General features: G+C 66.6%; 2 protein-coding genes across 3 annotated transcripts in view; one reads left to right on the top strand and one right to left on the bottom strand.

Annotated features, from left to right (window-relative positions):
• The window catches only part of CDC42BPG (CDC42 binding protein kinase gamma), a 67071-nt gene extending 64302 nt beyond the window's left edge, over positions 1 to 2769 (top strand). For both annotated transcript variants that reach the window (XM_048514299.1, XM_048514308.1), the window contains exons 35-37: positions 159 to 276; positions 457 to 542; positions 2250 to 2769. In XM_048514299.1, coding sequence (XP_048370256.1) covers positions 159 to 276; positions 457 to 542; positions 2250 to 2315 — 270 coding nt within the window. In that variant the 3' untranslated portion in view covers positions 2316 to 2769. The remainder of the gene's footprint in view (positions 1 to 158; positions 277 to 456; positions 543 to 2249) is intronic.
• Positions 2770 to 3703: 934 nt separating this feature from the next.
• Positions 3704 to 26833, bottom strand: SCYL1 (SCY1 like pseudokinase 1). The gene is made up of 12 exons (XM_048504470.1): positions 26619 to 26833; positions 26098 to 26238; positions 25362 to 25484; positions 12822 to 12977; positions 9760 to 9972; positions 8360 to 8435; positions 8083 to 8259; positions 6935 to 7065; positions 6120 to 6221; positions 5483 to 5761; positions 4372 to 4438; positions 3704 to 4278 (listed from the first exon to the last, which is right to left on the bottom strand). The coding sequence occupies exons 1-12, from the start codon at positions 26730 to 26732 to the stop codon at positions 4154 to 4156; spliced, it is 1704 nt and encodes a 567-aa protein (XP_048360427.1). The 5' UTR covers positions 26733 to 26833; the 3' UTR covers positions 3704 to 4153.
• Positions 26834 to 27271: the final 438 nt, after the last annotated feature.

Consider the following 27271-nt stretch of genomic DNA (forward strand, 5'->3'; position numbering starts at 1 on the left):
CCCCGCTAGCAGGGGCTGATGGGAATAATAGTCCATGAACCTCTGGAGGACCAGAGTTGGACACCCCTGCTTTAAGCCATGCTGCTCTACTCTATGATGCTTATTGTTTCCTTGCCATCTTCAAAAAACCTGACCCTTTGGTCACAATCTGCTTCCAGGCCCAGGAAGAGAAGAAGCGAGAGGCCCAAGCCCGTTTGCGCTGCAGCAGTTTTTCCGAGATCCGGCGGCCCTCTTCTTCAGGCAGCGATAGCACTGGGACAGGAGACTCCTCCTCGAGTAAGAAATAAGGCAGGGGGATGAGAGAAAAGGTCAAGCTCCTTGGCCAGGGTCTTTGAGCTGTGGCCGGCTGTAATATTTCAGCCCCTTCCTTTGACAGAGGATGATGAATGGGAATTCTCTATCAGAGCTTCACAGTAACTGCCTCTCTCTCTCTCTCGTGCGCTTTTTGTCTTGTAGGGAAGTACAAGCTGGGCAGCTCCTTGTCAGAGGACTCCTTCACGTCCCCACTGAGTTTTTCTTCTGGCATCGATATGTTGGTAAAGGTACGGAGGTTCCTGAAATGCTTATGCAACCTCACTCCGATCTGTTTCTCTTGACCAACCTGGATCCATACTCATACTGTGCATATGTTCCAACAGTACTTGCTCGGGGTTCATCTTTAGGGTTGGCTCCTTTGCTTTGACACATTCCATTTCTTCTCCTCAATGCAGCCTCTATTCTGCATGGCCAGCATGATGTAGTGGTTAAGAGCGGGTGGATTCTAATCTGGGTTTGATTCCCCACTCCTCCACCTAAATGACAGAGGCTTATCTGGTGAACCAGATGAGTTTCCGCACTCCTACGTTCCTGCTTGGGTGACCACAGTTCTTCTGAACTCTCTCAGCCCCACCTGCCTCAGCCTCCTTGTTTAGGACATTTATATGCAGCTTTTTCAACTCAAAGAGATTTACATTTTTAAAAGTTAAAAAGAATTTAGGACACAGTAAAAATCTAAGCCAGCGTGGTGTAGTGGTTAAGAGCAGGTGGATTCTAATCTGGAGAACCAGGTTTGATTCCCCACTCCTTCACCTGAAGGCAGAGGCTTATCTGGTGAACCAGATGTGTTTCCGCACTCCTACATTCCTGCTGGATTACCTTGGGCTAGTCACAGTTCTCTCCAAACTCTCTCAGCCCCACCTACCTCACAAGATGTCTGTTGTGGGGAGAAGACAGGAAAGGAGCTTGTAAGTCACCTTGAATCTCCTCACAGGAGAGAAAAGAGGGGTATAAATCCAAACTCTTCTTCTTTTGTACAAGTGGGTCCCTCAAACCCAGTACAGTATTTTTGATAGTTCCACCTCTCCCTTTTTTACTAGCTTAGTGACAGTTAGTGTTGTGTAGTGGTTAAGAGTATAAGACTCCAATCTGGGTGACAAGGTTTGATTCCCTGCTCCTCCACATGAAGCCTGCTGGGTGACCTTAGGCTGATCACAGTTCTCTCAGAACTCTCTCAACCCATGCAGAGGCAGCCAATGGCAAACCACCTCTGAACATCTCTTGTTTTTAAAACCCTACGGGGTTGCTGTAAATCCACTGTGATTTGGTGGTGCTTTCCACGACCAAGTAGCTGGTCGGTTCTGCTGGGAAGGGGAACACTGAAGGCTCCTCACCCCTCACAAAATGCCAAACAGCACAGAGGCAGCGCCTCTCCTAAGAACATAAGAAAGAGCCAGCTGGATCAGACCTAAGTCCATCTAGTCCAGCTCTCTGCTACCACCAGGTGCCTTTGGGAGCTCACATGCAGGATGTGAAAGCAATGGCCTTCTGCAGCTGTTGCTCCCGATCACCTGGTCTGCTAAGGCATTTGCAATCTCAGATCAAAGAGGATCAAGATTGGTAGCCATAAATTGACTTCTCCTCCATAAATCTGTCCAAGCCCCTTTTAAAGCTATCTGGGTTAGTGGCCATCACCACCTCCTGTGGCAGCATATTCCAAACACCAATCACACGTTGCGTGAAGAAGTGTTTCCTTTTATTAGTCCTAATTCTTCCCCCCAGCATTTTCAATGTATGCCCCCTGGTTCTAGTATTGTGAGAAAGAGAGAAAAACAACTCTCTGTCAACATTTTCTGCCCCATGCACAATTTTAAAGACTTCAATCATATCCCCCCTCAGACATCTCCTCTCCAAACTAAAGAGTCCCAAACGCTGCAGCCTCTCCTCATAAGGAAGGTGCTCCTACTGACAAGAGTCTTGTTTTCTCGTGGCAGATCTCTGACAGGACGCGGAGCCTTCCTCCCCGCAGTAACTCCAGCCAGGAAAGCACCAACTCATGATGGGATGGACCTGAAACTACTGCCTCTGAGGCCCTTGGCCACACCGCTCCTCACAACAAAAACGGGTGCCTTTTCAGGAACTCTTCCAAGGCAGCAGAGTGACAACGGTTGACAGAGATCTATGTTTTCCCTTGCCCACCTGGAGGAATAACCGTTCCCCCTCTCTGCCAGATGGTGTGCGAGGAAGATGAAAACGGCACAGAAGGCGTCAACAGTGGCCTGGGGCTCATAGCAAGATGTGTGCTGGTAGCCTAAGCCGGCCTGGCCTCCTCACCCTATGCACCTCTTATATCTCAGGGAAGGCAGTAGTACAGCCCAGTGGCTACTGCCTGCTCTTGCTTCTTAATGACAATGAAAAAAAGCACACCAGATTTCATCTTCCCCGTGTTTTCCGTTGCTACTGCAGCAGCAGGAGGCAGGAAAGCCCCGTTTCAGAAATACATTTTCAAGAGCATTCAGGGTATTTTTTATAAAAAGCTAACCTAATTTCTGCAGTATTTTAAAGAGAAGGAAGGAAAACCATCCTGGCACTAGTTGGGATGAGACGCATCAAGGGTGTGGTGCAAGGGTGGGGGAAGTCCCAAGATAGCTGCAGCTTGCCAAGGCAAGGCAGACGGGGCCTTCCCTGGCATCAGCCCACACCGCCATCCACCTGCTCCCCCAGCTGTACACCCAGACAAAAGTTGTGCGCAGCCTGCAGGTGACTCATCCCCCTTCTCTCTGGGGAGGAAGCAGGAAAACACAAATGAGTCAAAACCAACTAATGTCATGGTGGGGGTAGGGAGGGGGAAGGTTCTTCCTTCCAGCATAATGTAGTGGCCAAGAGCAGGTGCGCTCTAATCTGGGGAACCAGGTTTGATTCCTCACTCTGCCACTTGAGCTGTGGAGGATGATCTGGTGAACCAGATTAGCCTGTGCACCCCCACACACGCCAGCTGGGTGACCTTGGGCTAGTCACAGCTTTTCGGAGCTCTCTCAGCCCCACCCACCTCACAGGGTGTTTGTTGTGGGGGGGTGGAAGGGAAAGGAGATTGTAACCCCCTTTGAGTCTCCTTACTGGAGAGAAAGGGGGGATATAAATCTTCTTCTTCCTAGAAGCACTTATATTATTGGAGACAGACAAGGCAGGGTACTTACCTGCAACCGTTGTACAGTCCCACACTCACATAGTGCCTTGATGTAGTACCTAAGTGGAACTGCCAGAGATGGTGCTGAAACGGGGCGGGCAGGGACATGCGCTCCTGGCACCTGGGTCCTCGGTTTTTGGCAATCCCTGAAGGGCTCACCCATCAGCTTCCTTTTCTGCCTTCTGTTGGCAAGGGCTCCGAAAGCCAAGAAACAGCACAGAATGGGAGGTACCTGTGCCACAGCCAATGATTTCCCTAGAGCTCCTTAAAGTTAATTTATTTCTGTGTAATCTTCCACGTAAACCAATAAAACTGCAGAACATTCGAACAAGTAACTCCCTCCTCCCTACAGAAAACCCCGCAGCCGACAGTGGGACAGAGTCAACTATTCTATGCAGAGACACTTATTTCTCCCCATCTTCTTCTACCCCACCCCCCTTCCTTTGGAGTTCAAGTCTGGTCCTTCACAGCAGGGAGGAACCTGCAGGCAAAGGGGAATAGCCAAAGCTGGAGCAGTTCTTGGCGGGGGATTTTTCTGGTCTGGCCAGCAGGCGATGGGCATTTGTAGCAGTTCGCTCCCCACCCCACCCAGGCAAATTGCAGAGTGGCTTGGGAGTCTTCCTCTACGAAAACCTCCTTCGAGGACAAGGAAAATCCTTCCAGAAGCTTTAGCAGCAACGGGCGCTCTTCCCAACGGAACGAGAAAGGCTGTCAGTCCAGTTTCCTCGCCCCCAGCTTCATGGGTCCCTTGGCTGCCTTCCTCTCGGCTCGCCTGGCTTCAATCTCCTGCCTCCTCTCCTCCCGCTTCTTTCGTGCCAACTCAGCCTTGCTGGGCCCTGCAGGGATGGCAGACAGACATCAGTATACCTGGCCTCTGGTTCAGCAGAGGGGCAGTGTTTTGTTGTTGCGGGGTGGGGGGGGGCACTCACCATGGTCCGACTCTAGTGCTTCCCAGTTTTCTTCTGAGCCCCAGTCTCCAAGCACCTCAGTGTTTCTCTGGAACCAGACACAATGGGGTATGAGAAGAGCTTTGGTCAGCGGGGAGAACAGCAACCCCCCTGCCCATTCCTCCTCCCATTAGCCCAGTTCTGGGTTCTGGGTTCCAATCACGGCCAACAGTGACCCAACCGGTCACAATCAAGAAAAAGAATCCAAGGCTGATATGCGAGGGTTCAGACACTGGTGATTCATTCCAGATGGGTAGTCTTGTTAGCCTGTTGCGTCAAAGTTAACGAGGACTCCCTACAGTACCACAGAAGACTAACAAAACTTAGGCTGGAATAAATTAAAGACTTAACAATTCATTCCAGCATACAGAATCATAGTAGGAAGAGACCACAAGGGCCATCAAGTCCAACCTCCTGTCATGCAGGAACACACAATCAAAGGAGCAGCAGTGGCGTAGGAGGTTAAGAGCTCGTATATCTCACCTGGAGGAACCGGGTTTGATTCCCCACTCTGCCGCTCTGAGCTGTGGAGGCTTATCTGGGGAATTCAGATTAGTCTGTACACTCCCACACATGCCAACTGGGTGACCTTGGGCTAGTCACAGCTCTTTGGAGCTCTCTCAGCCCCACCCACCTCACAGGGTTTTGTTGTGAGGGGGGAAGGACAAGGAGATTGTAAACCCCTTTGAGTCTCCTACAGGAGAGAAAGGATATAAATCCAAACTCTTCTTCTTCCTGACAGATTGTTCATCCAGCCTCTGTTTAAAAACCTCCAAAGGAGACTCCACTGCTCTCTGAGGCAGTGAATTCCACTATCAAACACCCCTGACAGTCAGAAAGTTTAGGTGAAATTATGGGTTAGTCTCCCAGAAGGCACTATTGGACCTCTATTTGATTTTTTGTACTATTCTGAGGTTCATTTCTAACCATTTCATACCCTGCTGTACTGAAAGTTCTGTCCCTCACCCTCCTCTATACATTATCACAGACATGTTTTGCTCATTCCAGGGCTAAAACTTGGCTAAAATAAGGCCCGGGGGTGGGTGTTGTATGCCAATAAAGGCTTGTTGTTGTAGTTAGCCAGGGCTCGTACCTGATTATCTATCTCTGGCTTGGCTGTTAGAGAAGAAAAGGGGTCCGGCTTCTGTGCCGTGGCCACGCACTCCCAGTTGTACTCGCTAGCCAGCCTGGTGCCTTCTGGGAGGGCTGTGGCAGCTTTGGGGGTCAGCCCAGAGGTCAGGTCACCATCACAACCGCTGTTCCAGCCCTCATCTGCCGCAGAGCCTTGTCCCTTCCGGTGACTCCAGGAGGACTCCAGCTCCCAGTCGGAGGTATTCCAGTCAGATTCCTGCCTTGTAGAGGAGCCAGTAACCTGCAGGACACCACAAGGGTCAATTCAAATGAAAGAGCAAGATCGTTACACTCAAGGCTGCAGGCTTAAAAGGCTGGCTTCTCTCTGCAGAAGAAACCTACTCTAAAACACAGTTCCACAGGGCCTTCTTGTGCAGAACATGAGCTTTAACAGAAAATACAAGCAGGTTTCTAGTCCATATGACCAGACAGTGGACTGACATGCACTCTAATCCCAGCATGCCTTGCAGCTTTCCTCCAGCGGTACTCAAAAAGGTCCTATCAATGGGTCTCGGTTCTCTATCATGGAGCTCCCCATAGCAAATGAAGATGGAGTCTTGGAGAGTCAACATCAACACTGGGGGTATCCAAACACTGACCGTCCTGCCTCCACTTTTCTTGGCAGCTGGGGCTGGTTCCTGCCATCCAGGGCTGCTCCAGTCCTCTGAGCTGCTGTGTCTCTTTGATGATTCAGCCTCTTGCTATGAAAAAAGAAAACAAGAGCTCCGTCTTCAACATCAAAGCCAGGCAATACATCAAAGCCAGGCAATACACTCAGCTCTGCAATGCAGCTCCACCAGGGAAGGCAGAGGAAGCTGCCCGCAGTAGTACCGCCAAGCTCCCACACCTCTGCCTCCTTGCTGAGGACATTTATATGCAGCTTTTTCAACTCAAAGAGATTTACATTTTCAAAAGTTAAAAAGAACTTAGGACACAGTAAAAAATCTAAGCCAGCATGGTGGATTCTAATCTGGAGAACTGGGTTTGATTCCCCACTCCTCCACCTGAGTGGCAGAGGCTTATCTGGTGAACCAGATGTGTTTCCACACTCCTAAATTCCTGCTGGGTGACCTTGGGCCAATCACAGTTCTTCGGAACTCTCTCAGCCCACCTACCTCACAAGGTGTCTATTGTGGGGAGGGGAAGGGAAAGGAGCTTGTAAACCACCTTGAGTCTCCTTGCAGGAGAGAAAAATGGGATATAAATCCAAAACGCTGCTTCTTCTAAATGTATGAGGACGATGCTTTTTTCTAGGCTGGTTGCCTGGCAACTGATGGTTTCAGCAGTGCAAACTAGAGGAAGGCAGGCCTATGCTGGGGTGGGGGTCCAGATGCATTAGACAAATCCAGCACACAAGTCCAGGCCCCAGTGCACCCAGGCCAAGCAAGCCTCACACGCATTCTCCCCTGCTTACCTCCAGACTGCCCCAGTCATCATCGTCCCACCGGTCAGCCAAGCTGTCCTCCTCCGTCACGTCCTCCTCCAGGTCCCAATGGCTGGATGAGGGGGCCGCTGCCACCTCTGGGGCAGAAGGCGGCCCAGGCCCTTGAAAAGGTAAAAGGTCATATTTGCCAGCTGGAACAAGACTCAGCCACAAGCGACACTGCAGTGGGGGGTCCCACTGGCTCAGGGCACACAGAAGGTCTTCAATCACCACAACCCTTAGACCAGGGGTAGGGAACCTGCGGCTCGAGAGCCACATGTGGCTCTTCTGCCTTTGTACTGTGGCTCCTTGAGCCGAGCCGCCGGCCCCATCCTTGCCCACCCTGCAGGCAGCAGGGTGGGCACACCAACTGCCCATGGTCAGTTGGACCGTGCCGCGGGCTTCCCCTCTCACCTGCCCCGTTGGAGCGAGGCGGGTGCTTTCCCAGCGGCCTGTTCCCGGTGTTATCTTTATTTTAAATGTCAAAAATTATTTGCGGCTCCAAGTGTTTTCTTTTCCCGTAGAAAAAGGGGCCAAATGGCTCTTTGAGTGTTAAAGGTTCCCTACCCCTGCCTTAGACTGCCCCCCCCCCCCCAATTTTTCACTGGAAGTCACATAGAAACGAAGAAGGAAGGAGGAGGAGTTTGGATTTATACCCCACCTTTCCCTCCTGTAAGGAGACTCAAGGTGGCTTTCAAGCTCCTTTCCCTTCCTCTCCCCACAACAGACACCTGGTGAGGCAGGTGGGGCTGAGAGAGTTCCAAAGAACTGTGACTAGCCCAACGTCAACCAGCTGGCATGTAAGAGTGTAGAAACACATCTGGTTCACCAGATAAGCCTCTGCCACTCAGGTGGAGGAGTGGGGAATCAAACTCAGTTCTCCAGTTTAGAATCCATCTGCTCTCAACCACTACACCACATGACTCTCTCAAGAGCAATCTATTCAAGCCCCCTGCACAACACAGGAGATTCACAGCTGCCTCCCTTGCCCCACTCCCCCACTGACTCCTGCTCCATGCCCAGGGAAAGGCAAAACAACCTCCAGGATCCCAGGACAATCTGGCCCGGAGGAGCTGGCTTCCTCTCTCCCTTGTAGCACATGCACAGCTGGTGGGGGAGATGACTCAGTCTCCACTGACCTGCTTTGGGGGTCTCCGACGGTGTACTGGATGGCGTCGCCTCAGGCATTTGTGCCGCCCCCGTGTTGGTCCGGATCAGCTTTGACGTCAAGGACGAGACCCCTGTCACAGCCCACCCTGCCCAGCTGGCTGCTGCCCCTGCCCCAGGGCTGGCGGAGGGGGCGTGGACGTCCTTCTCTAAAGAGAGGGCAGAAGGTTCAGCTCCACCCTGTCTGCTGAGACAACCAAGCCCAAATCCCCACCGTAGTTCTTTCCTGGTTGCCAAAAGGGCACTCACCAAGTTCTGTGAGCTGAGCCGGGTCTTCGGAAACTGTTTCCAGTTTTGTCAGGAAGCTCCGGATGGCCTTGAATGCCTGAAAAGAGGAGGGAAAACAGGCATGGCCTGTCAAAGCCTCTGCAAGGGATTATGCCCCTCAGTCTCCTGCAGATACCTGGCTGTCATTTTCTCCCTCATAATTCCTCCTCATAATCTCTAGCACCACAATACAGCACGCCCTTCAGCATCAGAGCACAGCCATATTCTCCCACCAAATCAAAAGCCAGCGTGGTGTAGTGGTTAAGAACAGGTGGATTCTAATCTGGAGAACCAGGTTTGATTCCTCACTCCTCCACCTGAGTGGCAGAGGCTTATCTGGTGAACCAGATGTGTTTCCGCACTCCTACATTCCTGCTGGGTGACCTTGGGCTAGTCACTGTTCTTTGGAACTCTCTCAGTTGCACCTACCTCACAAGGTGTCTGTTGTGGGGAGAGGAAGGGAAAGGAGCTTGTAAGCTGCCTTGAGTCTCCTTACAGGAGAGAAAGGTAGGGGTATAAATCCAAACTACTACTACTACTACTACTACTACTACTACTACTACTACTACTACTACTACTACTACTACTACTACTACTACTACTACTACTACTACTACTAATTTCTACTACACTACTACTACTACTACTACTACTACTACTACTACTACTGTCATTATTATCATTATCATTATTATTGTAGATTTCACAGCTGCCAGATCTTTAGCTGGTTGTTGGCCTTCATTACAATTCGAGCCTCACCCAGAGGCCTAGGAAGTTGTAATGTATCGGCGTAGTATTCGTGCGGATCCCAGCAGGGCTGCCTTCTGAATTTGACTATCATTATCATTATCATGATTATTATTATGCTCTCTGCATGGCCAAACATACTCCAAGCAAAGTCCTGTGGCTTTGCCAAGACCCTCGAAGTCGGCCTTCAAACAGACTGGTCTAGGAAGCTTCATCAATCGTTTTCTTGATGGTGCCAACCCCAGTGGAGTTGCCAGAGCCTCCGGGGCTGCCTCCAAGCACTAGCTCTGCAGGCCAAGCAGAACAGTCTGCCATGCCACCGCTTGGCCCGTGTTGCGTGGGACTGCTTATTCCTGTTCTACTGATCTGCGGAAGTTTGGGTTCTGGATCGTTTGCCCACGCCACTCAACCTTTACAAAGTGTAGGCTAGAGCAACAGGCAGCGTTTACAAGGAAGACAGGTGCTTTGACTAGCCCCACCCCCGACCCACAGAAACCCAGCCGGCCTCCCATCTTCAGACCTCTCAAACTAAGGGGACCCATAAGAGTGACACAGAGACTGCTCACTCACACTGCTCCTCTCCCTCCAACCATTAAAGACCAAAGGAAGTTTCTCTTTGTGTCCTCAAAGCTCACCTGGTCCCGGACTGACTTCTCCGTATCCATCGTTAACGTGCAGAGCACAGGCAGAATTTTGAAGGCACAGTCGTTCATGGCGAAGAAGTTGTGAGGTGGCTTTGAAAAAGCCCAGTGACTTGCCAGCAGCAGCCCGTGTGTGACGGCAAAAGGATCCTTTTGTGGCTCCGAGTGAGAAAAGGCCCGTCTATTATCAAGGACATTCTTCCTTGTCTGCAAAGAGGAGACCAAGTGATAAATATCTCTTGCCTCGCAGAATTTGGGGAGAGTCTTAGATTGTCAGCTGAACCAAATTATTTCAAGAGGATTGGGCCTGGCCTAGCTTGCCTGGTGGGGTGGCCTTAACATTCAACCCAGTTTTCCTTCTCCCATATACCCAGGCCCCAAAACGTGTGATGGGTCCTAGCTCTATCTTCAATAATTCCTGGTCAAACAGTCCAAGCAACTTCTTTATGCTCTAGTCAAGCAGTCTGAGCCGAAGCTGTTTTGATCATACATCTGTCCTTGGAAGGATTCATCACATTTGCACACAGTTATGTTCTGCCTCATCCCATTTTACTGAATTAGGTCTATCAAGACCAGTCTTGTATATTCTGACTGAAAGTGCAGAGGCGTAGCTCCAAGGGGACCGGGGTCAGCCCGCGACACCCCGGGTGCCCGCCCCTGTGTGGTGTGTGGTGAGGGTGTTCTGGGGGCGTGGCGGAGGCGTTCCAGGGCGGGGCGAGGCAGAGGACGCACCAGTGCACTTTTCCCCCTTGCTACGCCTCTGTGAAAGTAGCCCTCTGGTCTTTTCAGCTATTTGATCTGGTCTTTCAGCTATTTAATCCACATCAGCTATTTGATACACACACCCCTTCTTCTAAGGGCACAAGTCAAAAGAACAACCCTGACGGCATCTTTTGGGGCTTGTTCCGTGTTTAGGGCAAAGGTCTATGTGAAGGCAGGGCACTGGCTGCTGCTAGAGAGGACTTTTCGGGGAGGAGGCAGACTACCCATGCTGCCAATATTCCCACCAAGAGGCATTTGGTTCACATGAGAAGCCACGGCTGACCTGGGAGTATGGTTAGCACAGAAACCACTGCCCAAGATCAGAGGTCATGAACTCAGAACACATCATGTTAAAGTCTGCCGCTTCCACTGAGCTGTGAACTGTTCTCCACATTGACTGAGCACAGTGAAGCAGGCAGGATTAGGGTTCCACAGCACTGTGGGTTGTGCTAAATCCAATGAGATGCAAAAGAGCAGTAAAACACTCCCAAGAAGAAAAGAAACTCACTCTCTTGTGCAAGCACGGGGTCATTACTGACCCATGGGATGATGACACATCACAATGTTTATTGTGCATACAATACAAGAGGTGTGTGCAACTGGAATAACCAAACAAGCAAATATTTGCACACAGAAGAACATAAGAACATAAGAACTAGCCTGCTGGATCAGACCAGAGTCCATCTAATCCAGCATTCTGCTACTCGCAGTGGCCCACCAGGTGCCTTTGGGAGCTCACATGCAGGATGTGAAAGCAATAGCCTTCTGCGGCTGCTGCTCCTGAGCACCTGGTCTGCTAAGGCATTTGCAATCTGAGATCAAGGAGGATCAAGATTGGTAGCCATAGATTGACTTCTCCTCCATAAATCTGTCCAAGCCCTTTTTAAAGCTGTCCAAGTTAGTGGCCATCACCACCTCGTGGCTAGCGATCATAGACTGTATAATCTGTGAGTTGACTAAATCTATAATATATACAGTAAAAGAGCTGCGTCTCAGTAATGTCCCAGTGCGTCTTAAAGCAAGTCTCACATATAAAGGATGCGTTCATAAGAACTAATCTTCACTTTTACAATAGCTTCCCTAGTCTTTACAGGGATAGCTATTGACTCAATATTGAATAGTGAAAACCCAACATGAGCGACCAGCTTCCAGATATATTCTGGCTTCGAAAATCTTCAAAGGCTTGTGAGTGCATGGTATTTTCAATGCAGTTTAGTGAATCATATATAAACTTGTTCTTACAACAATCAAGTCGGACTTTGTTTGGCTCCGCAAAGCCTTTTTCTTGTGGCAGAAATGTCCTTGCGGGGCCAAAAGAAGTTCAACATCGCAATTTTGGGCAGACTATGTTTACGTGGTGGTCTGCCACAGCCTTCTACAGTCGTCTACACTTTACCCCCAGCAAGCTGGGTCCTCATTTTACTAACCTCAGAAGGATGGAAGGCTGAGTCAACCTTGAACTGGCTACCTGAAACCAACTTCTGTCAGGATCGAACTCAGGTTGTGCGCAGAGTTTCGACTGCAGTGCTGCAGTTTACCACTCTGCCCCACGGGGCTCCTCTCTCAAGAAGTAAATAAGTCAAAAAATGCTTTATAGTTTAGAAAGAATACAAACCAGCAAAAAAATTAAACAAAATTGGGCTATTCTGGCTGCCCCCCGCTCCCTGCCACCATTGTCACCCTACATAATCCTGTGGGACCAGTGAGAGAAAGAGAGAGACTGGTTCAAGGTCACTCAGTGACCTTCAGGGCTGACTATGAATTTGACACTAACCACACTGGCTGACCTTAAATTCAGACTTACCCTTGAGCAAAGAAGGGGCAAAGAGCCATCGTGGTGCAGTGGTGAAGAGCAGGTGCACTCTAATCTGGAGAACCGGGTTTGATTCCCTGCTCTGCCTCTTGAGATGGAGGCTTATCTGGTGAACTAGATTAGCTTGTGCACCCCAACACATTCCAGCTGGGTGATCTTGGGCTAGTCACAGTTCTTCAGAACTCTCTCAGGCCCACCGACCGCACAGGGTGCTTGTTGTGGGGGGGTGGGGTGGGGAGGGAAAGGAGATTGTAAGCCTTTTTCAGTCTCCTTCAGGAGATAAAGAGGGGATATAAATCCAATTCTTCTTCTTCTCCTTCTTCTCATATTCCACACAGGGCAGTTGATGTTGATTTGCTGCCCTGCCAATCTCTGTTTCCACCCCCAAAGCACTAAAAGCCTAAGGCCCCAGGTCGAGAATCCCCCCTCCCTTCTCCTGAGGCCTCTGAAGCTTAAGCCCCTCTGAGCCGTCGATACTCACACTGGCGTTCAGGTAGGGTCCAATCTTGCCGAGGCACACGGTGGTATTGCAACGGATGGGCCCCTGGTCGTCCCGAGCTTGCAGGCGGGCAAAGTGCTTCATGAGCTCCACGTTGAGGTTGCTCTCGTTCAGCTTTGGAGCCAGAAGCAGCATGGACTGCAGGAAAAGAGGGCAGGTCAAGAGGATGGAGGGAGAGACAGCAAGAAGCCACCAGGCTCTATCACCAGCCAACAGCCCTGTCCTCCCTCCAGCTTCCAAATACCCTCATGGGCTGGGAGGGGGGAAAGGAAGGAGATTAGCACCTCCCATCGTATCTGCAACCTGCTCAGCTGAATTCCCATCCTCAGGGAACATCTGTGTTGAACTTTACTGAAGGAGCTGGGTATGTTTCCGCTTGGAGAGGAGATTACTGAGAGATAATTCAACAGTCATCTCCAAGGCCCTTTCCGCACGAGCCAAATACAGTGTCCCAGGGATGCTAAAAACAGCGTCTTTGGGAGACTTTTCACATGGCCGGTGCTGCTGCATTGCAGCAGCGCTGGCTTCGCAACTCCCGAGTGGCGTGAAGCCGCTGTTTTCGAAAAGGCGCCATTCCCCCCCCCCTTTCCCGAACGCCGTCCCGTCCCTCCGGTCTTCCGGCACATCGCACAGGCCAAGGGACATACCCCCCCTGCCCTCGCGAGCTCCAGAGGCTATAGCAACGCAGGGCAGAGAGCGTCAATCCCCATTGAAAGCATTACTGCGCCAGCAGGAAAGACCGGAGGGACTGTCTTCCCCAGCGACCGGAGAACGGCAACGCAGCCTCTGCACGAGGCTGCTTGCCGTCTTCCCCTGCTATCCGGGGATGCGTCCGTCTGGGCGAACAGTCCCTGGGGGGGGGGGGGTGTCGTTGTCGTTTACGCCAACACACCCCCGCAGCGTGGCCGGGCGGAAACGGCCCAAGTATTTGAAGGGCTGTCTTACAGAGGACAGAGCAGAGTTCTCAAAGGCTTTCACAGCCGGGATCACTGGGGAGTTGTGTGGTTTCCGGGCTGTATGGCCGTGTTCCGGCAGCATTTTCTCCTGACGTTTCGCCTGCATCTGTGGCTGGATCTGAAGATGCCAGCCACAGATGCAGGCAAAACGTCAGGAGAGTGTGGGGGGGGGGGGGGGTGGGGGGGGGGGGGGGGGGGGGGGGGGGGGGGGGGGTGGGGGGGGGGGTGGGGGGGGGGGGGGGCGGTGGGGGGGGGGGGGGGGGGGGGGGGGGGGTGGGGGTGGGGGGGGGTGGGGGGGGTGGGGGGGGGGGGGGGGCGGGGTGGGGCGGGGGTGGGGGGGCGTGGGGGGGCGTGGGGGGGCTGGGGGGGGGGGGGGGGGGGGGGGGGGGGGGGTGGGGGGGGGGGGGGGTGGGGGGGGGGGGGGGTGGGGGGGGGGGGGGGTGGGGGGGGGGGGGGGTGGGGGGGGGGGGGGGTGGGGGGGGGGGGGGGTGGGGGGGGGGGGGGGTGGGGGGGGGGGGGGGTGGGGGGGGGGGGGGGTGGGGGGGGGGGGGGGTGGGGGGGGGGGGGGGTGGGGGGGGGGGGGGGTGGGGGGGGGGGGGGGTGGGGGGGGGGGGGGGTGGGGGGGGGGGGGGGTGGGGGGGGGGGGGGGTGGGGGGGGGGGGGGGTGGGGGGGGGGGGGGGTGGGGGGGGGGGGGGGTGGGGGGGGGGGGGGGTGGGGGGGGGGGGGGGTGGGGGGGGGGGGGGGTGGGGGGGGGGGGGGGTGGGGGGGGGGGGGGGTGGGGGGGGGGGGGGGTGGGGGGGGGGGGGGGTGGGGGGGGGGGGGGGTGGGGGGGGGGGGGGGTGGGGGGGGGGGGGGGTGGGGGGGGGGGGGGGTGGGGGGGGGGGGGGGTGGGGGGGGGGGGGGGTGGGGGGGGGGGGGGGTGGGGGGGGGGGGGGGTGGGGGGGGGGGGGGGTGGGGGGGGGGGGGGGTGGGGGGGGGGGGGGGTGGGGGGGGGGGGGGGTGGGGGGGGGGGGGGGTGGGGGGGGGGGGGGGTGGGGGGGGGGGGGGGTGGGGGGGGGGGGGGGTGGGGGGGGGGGGGGGTGGGGGGGGGGGGGGGTGGGGGGGGGGGGGGGTGGGGGGGGGGGGGGGTGGGGGGGGGGGGGGGTGGGGGGGGGGGGGGGTGGGGGGGGGGGGGGGTGGGGGGGGGGGGGGGTGGGGGGGGGGGGGGGTGGGGGGGGGGGGGGGTGGGGGGGGGGGGGGGTGGGGGGGGGGGGGGGTGGGGGGGGGGGGGGGTGGGGGGGGGGGGGGGTGGGGGGGGGGGGGGGTGGGGGGGGGGGGGGGTGGGGGGGGGGGGGGGTGGGGGGGGGGGGGGGTGGGGGGGGGGGGGGGTGGGGGGGGGGGGGGGTGGGGGGGGGGGGGGGTGGGGGGGGGGGGGGGTGGGGGGGGGGGGGGGTGGGGGGGGGGGGGGGTGGGGGGGGGGGGGGGTGGGGGGGGGGGGGGGTGGGGGGGGGGGGGGGTGGGGGGGGGGGGGGGTGGGGGGGGGGGGGGGTGGGGGGGGGGGGGGGTGGGGGGGGGGGGGGGTGGGGGGGGGGGGGGGTGGGGGGGGGGGGGGGTGGGGGGGGGGGGGGGTGGGGGGGGGGGGGGGTGGGGGGGGGGGGGGGTGGGGGGGGGGGGGGGTGGGGGGGGGGGGGGGTGGGGGGGGGGGGGGGTGGGGGGGGGGGGGGGTGGGGGGGGGGGGGGGTGGGGGGGGGGGGGGGTGGGGGGGGGGGGGGGTGGGGGGGGGGGGGGGTGGGGGGGGGGGGGGGTGGGGGGGGGGGGGGGTGGGGGGGGGGGGGGGTGGGGGGGGGGGGGGGTGGGGGGGGGGGGGGGTGGGGGGGGGGGGGGGTGGGGGGGGGGGGGGGTGGGGGGGGGGGGGGGTGGGGGGGGGGGGGGGTGGGGGGGGGGGGGGGTGGGGGGGGGGGGGGGTGGGGGGGGGGGGGGGTGGGGGGGGGGGGGGGTGGGGGGGGGGGGGGGTGGGGGGGGGGGGGGGTGGGGGGGGGGGGGGGTGGGGGGGGGGGGGGGTGGGGGGGGGGGGGGGTGGGGGGGGGGGGGGGTGGGGGGGGGGGGGGGTGGGGGGGGGGGGGGGTGGGGGGGGGGGGGGGTGGGGGGGGGGGGGGGTGGGGGGGGGGGGGGGTGGGGGGGGGGGGGGGTGGGGGGGGGGGGGGGTGGGGGGGGGGGGGGGTGGGGGGGGGGGGGGGTGGGGGGGGGGGGGGGTGGGGGGGGGGGGGGGTGGGGGGGGGGGGGGGTGGGGGGGGGGGGGGGTGGGGGGGGGGGGGGGTGGGGGGGGGGGGGGGTGGGGGGGGGGGGGGGTGGGGGGGGGGGGGGGTGGGGGGGGGGGGGGGTGGGGGGGGGGGGGGGTGGGGGGGGGGGGGGGTGGGGGGGGGGGGGGGTGGGGGGGGGGGGGGGTGGGGGGGGGGGGGGGTGGGGGGGGGGGGGGGTGGGGGGGGGGGGGGGTGGGGGGGGGGGGGGGTGGGGGGGGGGGGGGGTGGGGGGGGGGGGGGGTGGGGGGGGGGGGGGGTGGGGGGGGGGGGGGGTGGGGGGGGGGGGGGGTGGGGGGGGGGGGGGGTGGGGGGGGGGGGGGGTGGGGGGGGGGGGGGGTGGGGGGGGGGGGGGGTGGGGGGGGGGGGGGGTGGGGGGGGGGGGGGGTGGGGGGGGGGGGGGGTGGGGGGGGGGGGGGGTGGGGGGGGGGGGGGGTGGGGGGGGGGGGGGGTGGGGGGGGGGGGGGGTGGGGGGGGGGGGGGGTGGGGGGGGGGGGGGGTGGGGGGGGGGGGGGGTGGGGGGGGGGGGGGGTGGGGGGGGGGGGGGGTGGGGGGGGGGGGGGGTGGGGGGGGGGGGGGGTGGGGGGGGGGGGGGGTGGGGGGGGGGGGGGGTGGGGGGGGGGGGGGGTGGGGGGGGGGGGGGGTGGGGGGGGGGGGGGGTGGGGGGGGGGGGGGGTGGGGGGGGGGGGGGGTGGGGGGGGGGGGGGGTGGGGGGGGGGGGGGGTGGGGGGGGGGGGGGGTGGGGGGGGGGGGGGGTGGGGGGGGGGGGGGGTGGGGGGGGGGGGGGGTGGGGGGGGGGGGGGGTGGGGGGGGGGGGGGGTGGGGGGGGGGGGGGGTGGGGGGGGGGGGGGGTGGGGGGGGGGGGGGGTGGGGGGGGGGGGGGGTGGGGGGGGGGGGGGGTGGGGGGGGGGGGGGGTGGGGGGGGGGGGGGGTGGGGGGGGGGGGGGGTGGGGGGGGGGGGGGGTGGGGGGGGGGGGGGGTGGGGGGGGGGGGGGGTGGGGGGGGGGGGGGGTGGGGGGGGGGGGGGGTGGGGGGGGGGGGGGGTGGGGGGGGGGGGGGGTGGGGGGGGGGGGGGGTGGGGGGGGGGGGGGGTGGGGGGGGGGGGGGGTGGGGGGGGGGGGGGGTGGGGGGGGGGGGGGGTGGGGGGGGGGGGGGGTGGGGGGGGGGGGGGGTGGGGGGGGGGGGGGGTGGGGGGGGGGGGGGGTGGGGGGGGGGGGGGGTGGGGGGGGGGGGGGGTGGGGGGGGGGGGGGGTGGGGGGGGGGGGGGGTGGGGGGGGGGGGGGGTGGGGGGGGGGGGGGGTGGGGGGGGGGGGGGGTGGGGGGGGGGGGGGGTGGGGGGGGGGGGGGGTGGGGGGGGGGGGGGGTGGGGGGGGGGGGGGGTGGGGGGGGGGGGGGGTGGGGGGGGGGGGGGGTGGGGGGGGGGGGGGGTGGGGGGGGGGGGGGGTGGGGGGGGGGGGGGGTGGGGGGGGGGGGGGGTGGGGGGGGGGGGGGGTGGGGGGGGGGGGGGGTGGGGGGGGGGGGGGGTGGGGGGGGGGGGGGGTGGGGGGGGGGGGGGGTGGGGGGGGGGGGGGGTGGGGGGGGGGGGGGGTGGGGGGGGGGGGGGGTGGGGGGGGGGGGGGGTGGGGGGGGGGGGGGGTGGGGGGGGGGGGGGGTGGGGGGGGGGGGGGGTGGGGGGGGGGGGGGGTGGGGGGGGGGGGGGGTGGGGGGGGGGGGGGGTGGGGGGGGGGGGGGGTGGGGGGGGGGGGGGGTGGGGGGGGGGGGGGGTGGGGGGGGGGGGGGGTGGGGGGGGGGGGGGGTGGGGGGGGGGGGGGGTGGGGGGGGGGGGGGGTGGGGGGGGGGGGGGGTGGGGGGGGGGGGGGGTGGGGGGGGGGGGGGGTGGGGGGGGGGGGGGGTGGGGGGGGGGGGGGGTGGGGGGGGGGGGGGGTGGGGGGGGGGGGGGGTGGGGGGGGGGGGGGGTGGGGGGGGGGGGGGGTGGGGGGGGGGGGGGGTGGGGGGGGGGGGGGGTGGGGGGGGGGGGGGGTGGGGGGGGGGGGGGGTGGGGGGGGGGGGGGGTGGGGGGGGGGGGGGGTGGGGGGGGGGGGGGGTGGGGGGGGGGGGGGGTGGGGGGGGGGGGGGGTGGGGGGGGGGGGGGGTGGGGGGGGGGGGGGGTGGGGGGGGGGGGGGGTGGGGGGGGGGGGGGGTGGGGGGGGGGGGGGGTGGGGGGGGGGGGGGGTGGGGGGGGGGGGGGGTGGGGGGGGGGGGGGGTGGGGGGGGGGGGGGGTGGGGGGGGGGGGGGGTGGGGGGGGGGGGGGGTGGGGGGGGGGGGGGGTGGGGGGGGGGGGGGGTGGGGGGGGGGGGGGGTGGGGGGGGGGGGGGGTGGGGGGGGGGGGGGGTGGGGGGGGGGGGGGGTGGGGGGGGGGGGGGGTGGGGGGGGGGGGGGGTGGGGGGGGGGGGGGGTGGGGGGGGGGGGGGGTGGGGGGGGGGGGGGGTGGGGGGGGGGGGGGGTGGGGGGGGGGGGGGGTGGGGGGGGGGGGGGGTGGGGGGGGGGGGGGGTGGGGGGGGGGGGGGGTGGGGGGGGGGGGGGGTGGGGGGGGGGGGGGGTGGGGGGGGGGGGGGGTGGGGGGGGGGGGGGGTGGGGGGGGGGGGGGGTGGGGGGGGGGGGGGGTGGGGGGGGGGGGGGGTGGGGGGGGGGGGGGGTGGGGGGGGGGGGGGGTGGGGGGGGGGGGGGGTGGGGGGGGGGGGGGGTGGGGGGGGGGGGGGGTGGGGGGGGGGGGGGGTGGGGGGGGGGGGGGGTGGGGGGGGGGGGGGGTGGGGGGGGGGGGGGGTGGGGGGGGGGGGGGGTGGGGGGGGGGGGGGGTGGGGGGGGGGGGGGGTGGGGGGGGGGGGGGGTGGGGGGGGGGGGGGGTGGGGGGGGGGGGGGGTGGGGGGGGGGGGGGGTGGGGGGGGGGGGGGGTGGGGGGGGGGGGGGGTGGGGGGGGGGGGGGGTGGGGGGGGGGGGGGGTGGGGGGGGGGGGGGGTGGGGGGGGGGGGGGGTGGGGGGGGGGGGGGGTGGGGGGGGGGGGGGGTGGGGGGGGGGGGGGGTGGGGGGGGGGGGGGGTGGGGGGGGGGGGGGGTGGGGGGGGGGGGGGGTGGGGGGGGGGGGGGGTGGGGGGGGGGGGGGGTGGGGGGGGGGGGGGGTGGGGGGGGGGGGGGGTGGGGGGGGGGGGGGGTGGGGGGGGGGGGGGGTGGGGGGGGGGGGGGGTGGGGGGGGGGGGGGGTGGGGGGGGGGGGGGGTGGGGGGGGGGGGGGGTGGGGGGGGGGGGGGGTGGGGGGGGGGGGGGGTGGGGGGGGGGGGGGGTGGGGGGGGGGGGGGGTGGGGGGGGGGGGGGGTGGGGGGGGGGGGGGGTGGGGGGGGGGGGGGGTGGGGGGGGGGGGGGGTGGGGGGGGGGGGGGGTGGGGGGGGGGGGGGGTGGGGGGGGGGGGGGGTGGGGGGGGGGGGGGGTGGGGGGGGGGGGGGGTGGGGGGGGGGGGGGGTGGGGGGGGGGGGGGGTGGGGGGGGGGGGGGGTGGGGGGGGGGGGGGGTGGGGGGGGGGGGGGGTGGGGGGGGGGGGGGGTGGGGGGGGGGGGGGGTGGGGGGGGGGGGGGGTGGGGGGGGGGGGGGGTGGGGGGGGGGGGGGGTGGGGGGGGGGGGGGGTGGGGGGGGGGGGGGGTGGGGGGGGGGGGGGGTGGGGGGGGGGGGGGGTGGGGGGGGGGGGGGGTGGGGGGGGGGGGGGGTGGGGGGGGGGGGGGGTGGGGGGGGGGGGGGGTGGGGGGGGGGGGGGGTGGGGGGGGGGGGGGGTGGGGGGGGGGGGGGGTGGGGGGGGGGGGGGGTGGGGGGGGGGGGGGGTGGGGGGGGGGGGGGGTGGGGGGGGGGGGGGGTGGGGGGGGGGGGGGGTGGGGGGGGGGGGGGGTGGGGGGGGGGGGGGGTGGGGGGGGGGGGGGGTGGGGGGGGGGGGGGGTGGGGGGGGGGGGGGGTGGGGGGGGGGGGGGGTGGGGGGGGGGGGGGGTGGGGGGGGGGGGGGGTGGGGGGGGGGGGGGGTGGGGGGGGGGGGGGGTGGGGGGGGGGGGGGGTGGGGGGGGGGGGGGGTGGGGGGGGGGGGGGGTGGGGGGGGGGGGGGGTGGGGGGGGGGGGGGGTGGGGGGGGGGGGGGGTGGGGGGGGGGGGGGGTGGGGGGGGGGGGGGGTGGGGGGGGGGGGGGGTGGGGGGGGGGGGGGGTGGGGGGGGGGGGGGGTGGGGGGGGGGGGGGGTGGGGGGGGGGGGGGGTGGGGGGGGGGGGGGGTGGGGGGGGGGGGGGGTGGGGGGGGGGGGGGGTGGGGGGGGGGGGGGGTGGGGGGGGGGGGGGGTGGGGGGGGGGGGGGGTGGGGGGGGGGGGGGGTGGGGGGGGGGGGGGGTGGGGGGGGGGGGGGGTGGGGGGGGGGGGGGGTGGGGGGGGGGGGGGGTGGGGGGGGGGGGGGGTGGGGGGGGGGGGGGGTGGGGGGGGGGGGGGGTGGGGGGGGGGGGGGGTGGGGGGGGGGGGGGGTGGGGGGGGGGGGGGGTGGGGGGGGGGGGGGGTGGGGGGGGGGGGGGGTGGGGGGGGGGGGGGGTGGGGGGGGGGGGGGGTGGGGGGGGGGGGGGGTGGGGGGGGGGGGGGGTGGGGGGGGGGGGGGGTGGGGGGGGGGGGGGGTGGGGGGGGGGGGGGGTGGGGGGGGGGGGGGGTGGGGGGGGGGGGGGGTGGGGGGGGGGGGGGGTGGGGGGGGGGGGGGGTGGGGGGGGGGGGGGGTGGGGGGGGGGGGGGGTGGGGGGGGGGGGGGGTGGGGGGGGGGGGGGGTGGGGGGGGGGGGGGGTGGGGGGGGGGGGGGGTGGGGGGGGGGGGGGGTGGGGGGGGGGGGGGGTGGGGGGGGGGGGGGGTGGGGGGGGGGGGGGGTGGGGGGGGGGGGGGGTGGGGGGGGGGGGGGGTGGGGGGGGGGGGGGGTGGGGGGGGGGGGGGGTGGGGGGGGGGGGGGGTGGGGGGGGGGGGGGGTGGGGGGGGGGGGGGGTGGGGGGGGGGGGGGGTGGGGGGGGGGGGGGGTGGGGGGGGGGGGGGGTGGGGGGGGGGGGGGGTGGGGGGGGGGGGGGGTGGGGGGGGGGGGGGGTGGGGGGGGGGGGGGGTGGGGGGGGGGGGGGGTGGGGGGGGGGGGGGGTGGGGGGGGGGGGGGGTGGGGGGGGGGGGGGGTGGGGGGGGGGGGGGGTGGGGGGGGGGGGGGGTGGGGGGGGGGGGGGGTGGGGGGGGGGGGGGGTGGGGGGGGGGGGGGGTGGGGGGGGGGGGGGGTGGGGGGGGGGGGGGGTGGGGGGGGGGGGGGGTGGGGGGGGGGGGGGGTGGGGGGGGGGGGGGGTGGGGGGGGGGGGGGGTGGGGGGGGGGGGGGGTGGGGGGGGGGGGGGGTGGGGGGGGGGGGGGGTGGGGGGGGGGGGGGGTGGGGGGGGGGGGGGGTGGGGGGGGGGGGGGGTGGGGGGGGGGGGGGGTGGGGGGGGGGGGGGGTGGGGGGGGGGGGGGGTGGGGGGGGGGGGGGGTGGGGGGGGGGGGGGGTGGGGGGGGGGGGGGGTGGGGGGGGGGGGGGGTGGGGGGGGGGGGGGGTGGGGGGGGGGGGGGGTGGGGGGGGGGGGGGGTGGGGGGGGGGGGGGGTGGGGGGGGGGGGGGGTGGGGGGGGGGGGGGGTGGGGGGGGGGGGGGGTGGGGGGGGGGGGGGGTGGGGGGGGGGGGGGGTGGGGGGGGGGGGGGGTGGGGGGGGGGGGGGGTGGGGGGGGGGGGGGGTGGGGGGGGGGGGGGGTGGGGGGGGGGGGGGGTGGGGGGGGGGGGGGGTGGGGGGGGGGGGGGGTGGGGGGGGGGGGGGGTGGGGGGGGGGGGGGGTGGGGGGGGGGGGGGGTGGGGGGGGGGGGGGGTGGGGGGGGGGGGGGGTGGGGGGGGGGGGGGGTGGGGGGGGGGGGGGGTGGGGGGGGGGGGGGGTGGGGGGGGGGGGGGGTGGGGGGGGGGGGGGGTGGGGGGGGGGGGGGGTGGGGGGGGGGGGGGGTGGGGGGGGGGGGGGGTGGGGGGGGGGGGGGGTGGGGGGGGGGGGGGGTGGGGGGGGGGGGGGGTGGGGGGGGGGGGGGGTGGGGGGGGGGGGGGGTGGGGGGGGGGGGGGGTGGGGGGGGGGGGGGGTGGGGGGGGGGGGGGGTGGGGGGGGGGGGGGGTGGGGGGGGGGGGGGGTGGGGGGGGGGGGGGGTGGGGGGGGGGGGGGGTGGGGGGGGGGGGGGGTGGGGGGGGGGGGGGGTGGGGGGGGGGGGGGGTGGGGGGGGGGGGGGGTGGGGGGGGGGGGGGGTGGGGGGGGGGGGGGGTGGGGGGGGGGGGGGGTGGGGGGGGGGGGGGGTGGGGGGGGGGGGGGGTGGGGGGGGGGGGGGGTGGGGGGGGGGGGGGGTGGGGGGGGGGGGGGGTGGGGGGGGGGGGGGGTGGGGGGGGGGGGGGGTGGGGGGGGGGGGGGGTGGGGGGGGGGGGGGGTGGGGGGGGGGGGGGGTGGGGGGGGGGGGGGGTGGGGGGGGGGGGGGGTGGGGGGGGGGGGGGGTGGGGGGGGGGGGGGGTGGGGGGGGGGGGGGGTGGGGGGGGGGGGGGGTGGGGGGGGGGGGGGGTGGGGGGGGGGGGGGGTGGGGGGGGGGGGGGGTGGGGGGGGGGGGGGGTGGGGGGGGGGGGGGGTGGGGGGGGGGGGGGGTGGGGGGGGGGGGGGGTGGGGGGGGGGGGGGGTGGGGGGGGGGGGGGGTGGGGGGGGGGGGGGGTGGGGGGGGGGGGGGGTGGGGGGGGGGGGGGGTGGGGGGGGGGGGGGGTGGGGGGGGGGGGGGGTGGGGGGGGGGGGGGGTGGGGGGGGGGGGGGGTGGGGGGGGGGGGGGGTGGGGGGGGGGGGGGGTGGGGGGGGGGGGGGGTGGGGGGGGGGGGGGGTGGGGGGGGGGGGGGGTGGGGGGGGGGGGGGGTGGGGGGGGGGGGGGGTGGGGGGGGGGGGGGGTGGGGGGGGGGGGGGGTGGGGGGGGGGGGGGGTGGGGGGGGGGGGGGGTGGGGGGGGGGGGGGGTGGGGGGGGGGGGGGGTGGGGGGGGGGGGGGGTGGGGGGGGGGGGGGGTGGGGGGGGGGGGGGGTGGGGGGGGGGGGGGGTGGGGGGGGGGGGGGGTGGGGGGGGGGGGGGGTGGGGGGGGGGGGGGGTGGGGGGGGGGGGGGGTGGGGGGGGGGGGGGGTGGGGGGGGGGGGGGGTGGGGGGGGGGGGGGGTGGGGGGGGGGGGGGGTGGGGGGGGGGGGGGGTGGGGGGGGGGGGGGGTGGGGGGGGGGGGGGGTGGGGGGGGGGGGGGGTGGGGGGGGGGGGGGGTGGGGGGGGGGGGGGGTGGGGGGGGGGGGGGGTGGGGGGGGGGGGGGGTGGGGGGGGGGGGGGGTGGGGGGGGGGGGGGGTGGGGGGGGGGGGGGGTGGGGGGGGGGGGGGGTGGGGGGGGGGGGGGGTGGGGGGGGGGGGGGGTGGGGGGGGGGGGGGGTGGGGGGGGGGGGGGGTGGGGGGGGGGGGGGGTGGGGGGGGGGGGGGGTGGGGGGGGGGGGGGGTGGGGGGGGGGGGGGGTGGGGGGGGGGGGGGGTGGGGGGGGGGGGGGGTGGGGGGGGGGGGGGGTGGGGGGGGGGGGGGGTGGGGGGGGGGGGGGGTGGGGGGGGGGGGGGGTGGGGGGGGGGGGGGGTGGGGGGGGGGGGGGGTGGGGGGGGGGGGGGGTGGGGGGGGGGGGGGGTGGGGGGGGGGGGGGGTGGGGGGGGGGGGGGGTGTGGGGGGGGGGTGGGCGAGGGGGGGCTGGTGGCGGGGGGGGGGTTGGGGGGGGGGGGGGGGGTGGGGTGTGAGGGGGGTGGGGGGGGGGGGGGGAGGGGGGGGGGGGGGGTGGGGGGGGGGGGTGGGGCTGATGGGAATTGTAGTCCATGAACATCCGGAGAGCCGCAGGTTGCAGACCCCTGGACTATAGAATGGGAGTAATATGCATGCTCCAACTAGCTCCTGCATAGCAGCCCTGGATTTCCTCGGTGGTCACTAATACAAATACTAATCAGGGCTGATCCTGCTTAGCTTCTAGGATCTTCCAAGATCAGGCTAGCTTGGGCCATCCAGGTCAGGTCTTAGTATATTAATGCAAAATTGAAGAAGGAGAAAGAGAGAGAGTCCAGAAGCACCCAGAAGACTAATATATATTCTAGCATAAGCCTTTATGAGCCATTTTATTATGTACATGGAGTATCCAGCCAAATTTATCCAGCTGGATTGTAATTTGATTATTTGATTTCAAGCAACAGGAGGCAGGGGTGGGGGAGAAGTTACAAGGAAAGCCAGTGTGAAACAAGAACCAAAAAAGTAGTCAGTTCAATCGATCGAAGAGTGACCAGGACCGATGACTCTGACTGGCTCTCATCTTACATTGCCCTTTCTTTATATTTTCTCCCCACCTCCTTTCAACTGAATCATAGATTGGCACTCCCGGTATGTTCATCCAGCCTCTGTTTAAAAACCTCCAAAGAGGAAGACTCCAAAACTCTCCGAGGCAGTGAATTCCACTGTCGAACAGTCCTGATGGTCAGGAAGTTCTTCCTAATGTTTTTCCTAAGTTCTTCAATTGCTTGAACTACTAAATATACCAGTTTAGCTCCTTTGGATGCTGGAAAACATTTTCCTAGTCTGGGGCTACTGGACTTTGTTTTATAGGAGTAAACAGAGTTTCATCAGCAAGTTTGTATTACTTATATTTTAGTCCCAAACTTTCCAGGCAAACTGAAGGGGAACGCGTGCACACACACAAATTTTCCCAGGCATCTTACATCCCATACTTGTGGTAACTAATAATGATCCTTTAATGTACTTTAACTGCTTCACTAAGTCAACTTTTAGCCAGGATATTCCAACAAATAACAGCTTAGGAATGTTAGAACATCTCGCCAGAAACACAATATTCTGATCTTTTATGTACTCTTTGAATGTTGTTCCTCTTCCCAACTACTTATGAACGTCTGGGTGTAAAACTTACTCCTTATCCACCAAACCCCAAGGTTTTTACTAGCAGAATGTGGGGAACAGAAGAGCCTCCAAAGGAGAATGTACAAAAAAATTACAGGATTTGCTCTTTTTCAAAAAAAAAAAAAAACACCATGTAGACTTGCTCCATTCCTCACAGACAAAAATCCATAGAGCTGGCTGTCAAAAGCTGAGCAAATAGGCTACTTGGAAAAGGTTATTTTTAGCCATAAAGCTTCCAAATTGCAGGGCCAAAGCACCAGAACTATAATCTCTCTCAGCCCTCGGCACTCACCACTATCTGATGGAGACCCCATGAGATTTCCTGCTCGTTCAAAGCCTTCGCTTCGCCTCGTGACTCCAAATAGGCCCTCAGAGGTACCACCGGCTCTGTCACCACTTGCAAGCATTTCTCCGTCTGCCAAAACAAACAACCACAAGTGACACCAGGCCCGCCACGTCAAAAGCAAGACCGGCAGGGTTGCGCCTAGAGCCATCCACCTGACTTGCTTCCCACTTTTTCCCCAAGAAAGGACTGGGGAAAGCCCAGGTACGCAGGTACCCAAGAAATGTCCACGCTGGAGGCAAGATCACCGGCCAGGGAAGGACACCGAAAGGTCCCAGGTATGGTTGGAAGGCTGCCGACAGGCGGTCTGGCAGACTTTCCATCCCCCCCACCCCAGCCTTGAGTTCCAAGATGGAAGAAAGCTGATATGTCAATGTTTTAAATCAGTGCATTTTTGCCCCTGAAGGACCAGAAACATTTTTGTAGTTCTAACTGGGAAAGAGGGAAAATTAACAGAAGGGGAAAGGAACCCGGGACAGGGAGGCACAAATAAGCTAGCCCTCAAGCACTGCTTTACAGGCATGAGTCCCTGCACAGTCCAAAGGGTCATTGGTGGGCTCACTTTTCTGGTGCAAAGCAGGAACCCCTCTCATGCACCCCCCCATACTTTTCTGCTCCCCCCCCCCCGCCAAATCTCCATCCCTCGCCCGCCACAGGAACCAAGAGTAACCCCTCAATATACTACCTCTAACCCGTCAATGTAGGACAGGATATTGGGGTGTCGCAGCGTCTTCAAATGCTTGAAGGCGGCCTTAGCCAGTTGCGCCTGTTCCTCGGAGTTGGGTTTCACGTCGTACACAAAGAGGGACACCGGCTCGCCTGTGGCCTGCAAAACGGAGGGGGGGGGGGAGGTTAGCCGGTAGAAGCGGGGGGAGCTGCGCAGCCCTGGCATTGCGCCTTTTGCAATAGCGGAGATGCTACTTCCCCCATCCTCATCTAGATCGGAGAAGGATGCTGGGGATGGGGGAAAGTAGCACCTCCGGCCACCCTCCCCGTTGCAAAAGGAACAGGGACATTTAGGAAGGGAACCCAAATGCTCTCTTGCGCCCACAAAGCGCGCCTTTGCCATGGTTTGCTCAGGGGGTCCCCCATCACCGTTCAGGCCTGCGAGACCCCGTCCCGCACAAAGGGCACCCCTTCGCGACGTGGCAACCCTTCTCCCTCCCGGATGAACTTCTGCCTGCGCCCCCCGCCCCCCCTTCCAACCTTCCTCCTGCCGCGGTGCAGCTGCCAGGGCCCGCCCGGCTGCAGTGGCGGCTCTTGGGGGGCGACGCTCTCGAAGGGGAAGTCGCGGATCGGGTCCCGGGAGAAGAACCACATCCTGGCTCCGTTGTCTCCCTCCGGCTGCTGGAGGGGTCGCCCCGGTAGGAGGCGCAACTGGGCTCCGCTCCCCTGGCGGATGCAGCCCCGGAACCTCTTGGCAGCCCTGGAAGTGTTTGCAATGCCAGCGCGGAAAGCAAGTAAGAGTAAGTGTGCAGTATCTCTTCCATCAGCAAATAAGCAGTAGCGCCGCACACCGGCTGGAGGAGGCGCCGGGAAGGTTCTGATCCGCTCTTGTTATCTGCAACACACACGCGCACCCGTGATTAAGGAGAACCTTACCTGCCCCGATCTCCCCCTCCAAGAGTCTGGGGCCCCTTCCGCACATGCAGAATAAGGCACTTTCAATCCACTTTCACAATTGTTTGCAAGTGGATTTTGCAAATTCCGCACAGTAACATCCAGCTGCCAAGTGCATTATTCTGCATCTGCAGAAGGGGCTTCTGAGTTGTCCTGTAGGTTCCTCCCTCGCCTTTTTATCTGGGTTAATTTACATCTTTTGTAAATGCAAAAACCCCAAGTACATAGAGATCCCTGTC

Source organism: Sphaerodactylus townsendi, linkage group LG01 (genome assembly GCF_021028975.2).
Source record: "Sphaerodactylus townsendi isolate TG3544 linkage group LG01, MPM_Stown_v2.3, whole genome shotgun sequence".
NCBI lineage: Eukaryota > Metazoa > Chordata > Lepidosauria > Squamata > Sphaerodactylidae > Sphaerodactylus > Sphaerodactylus townsendi.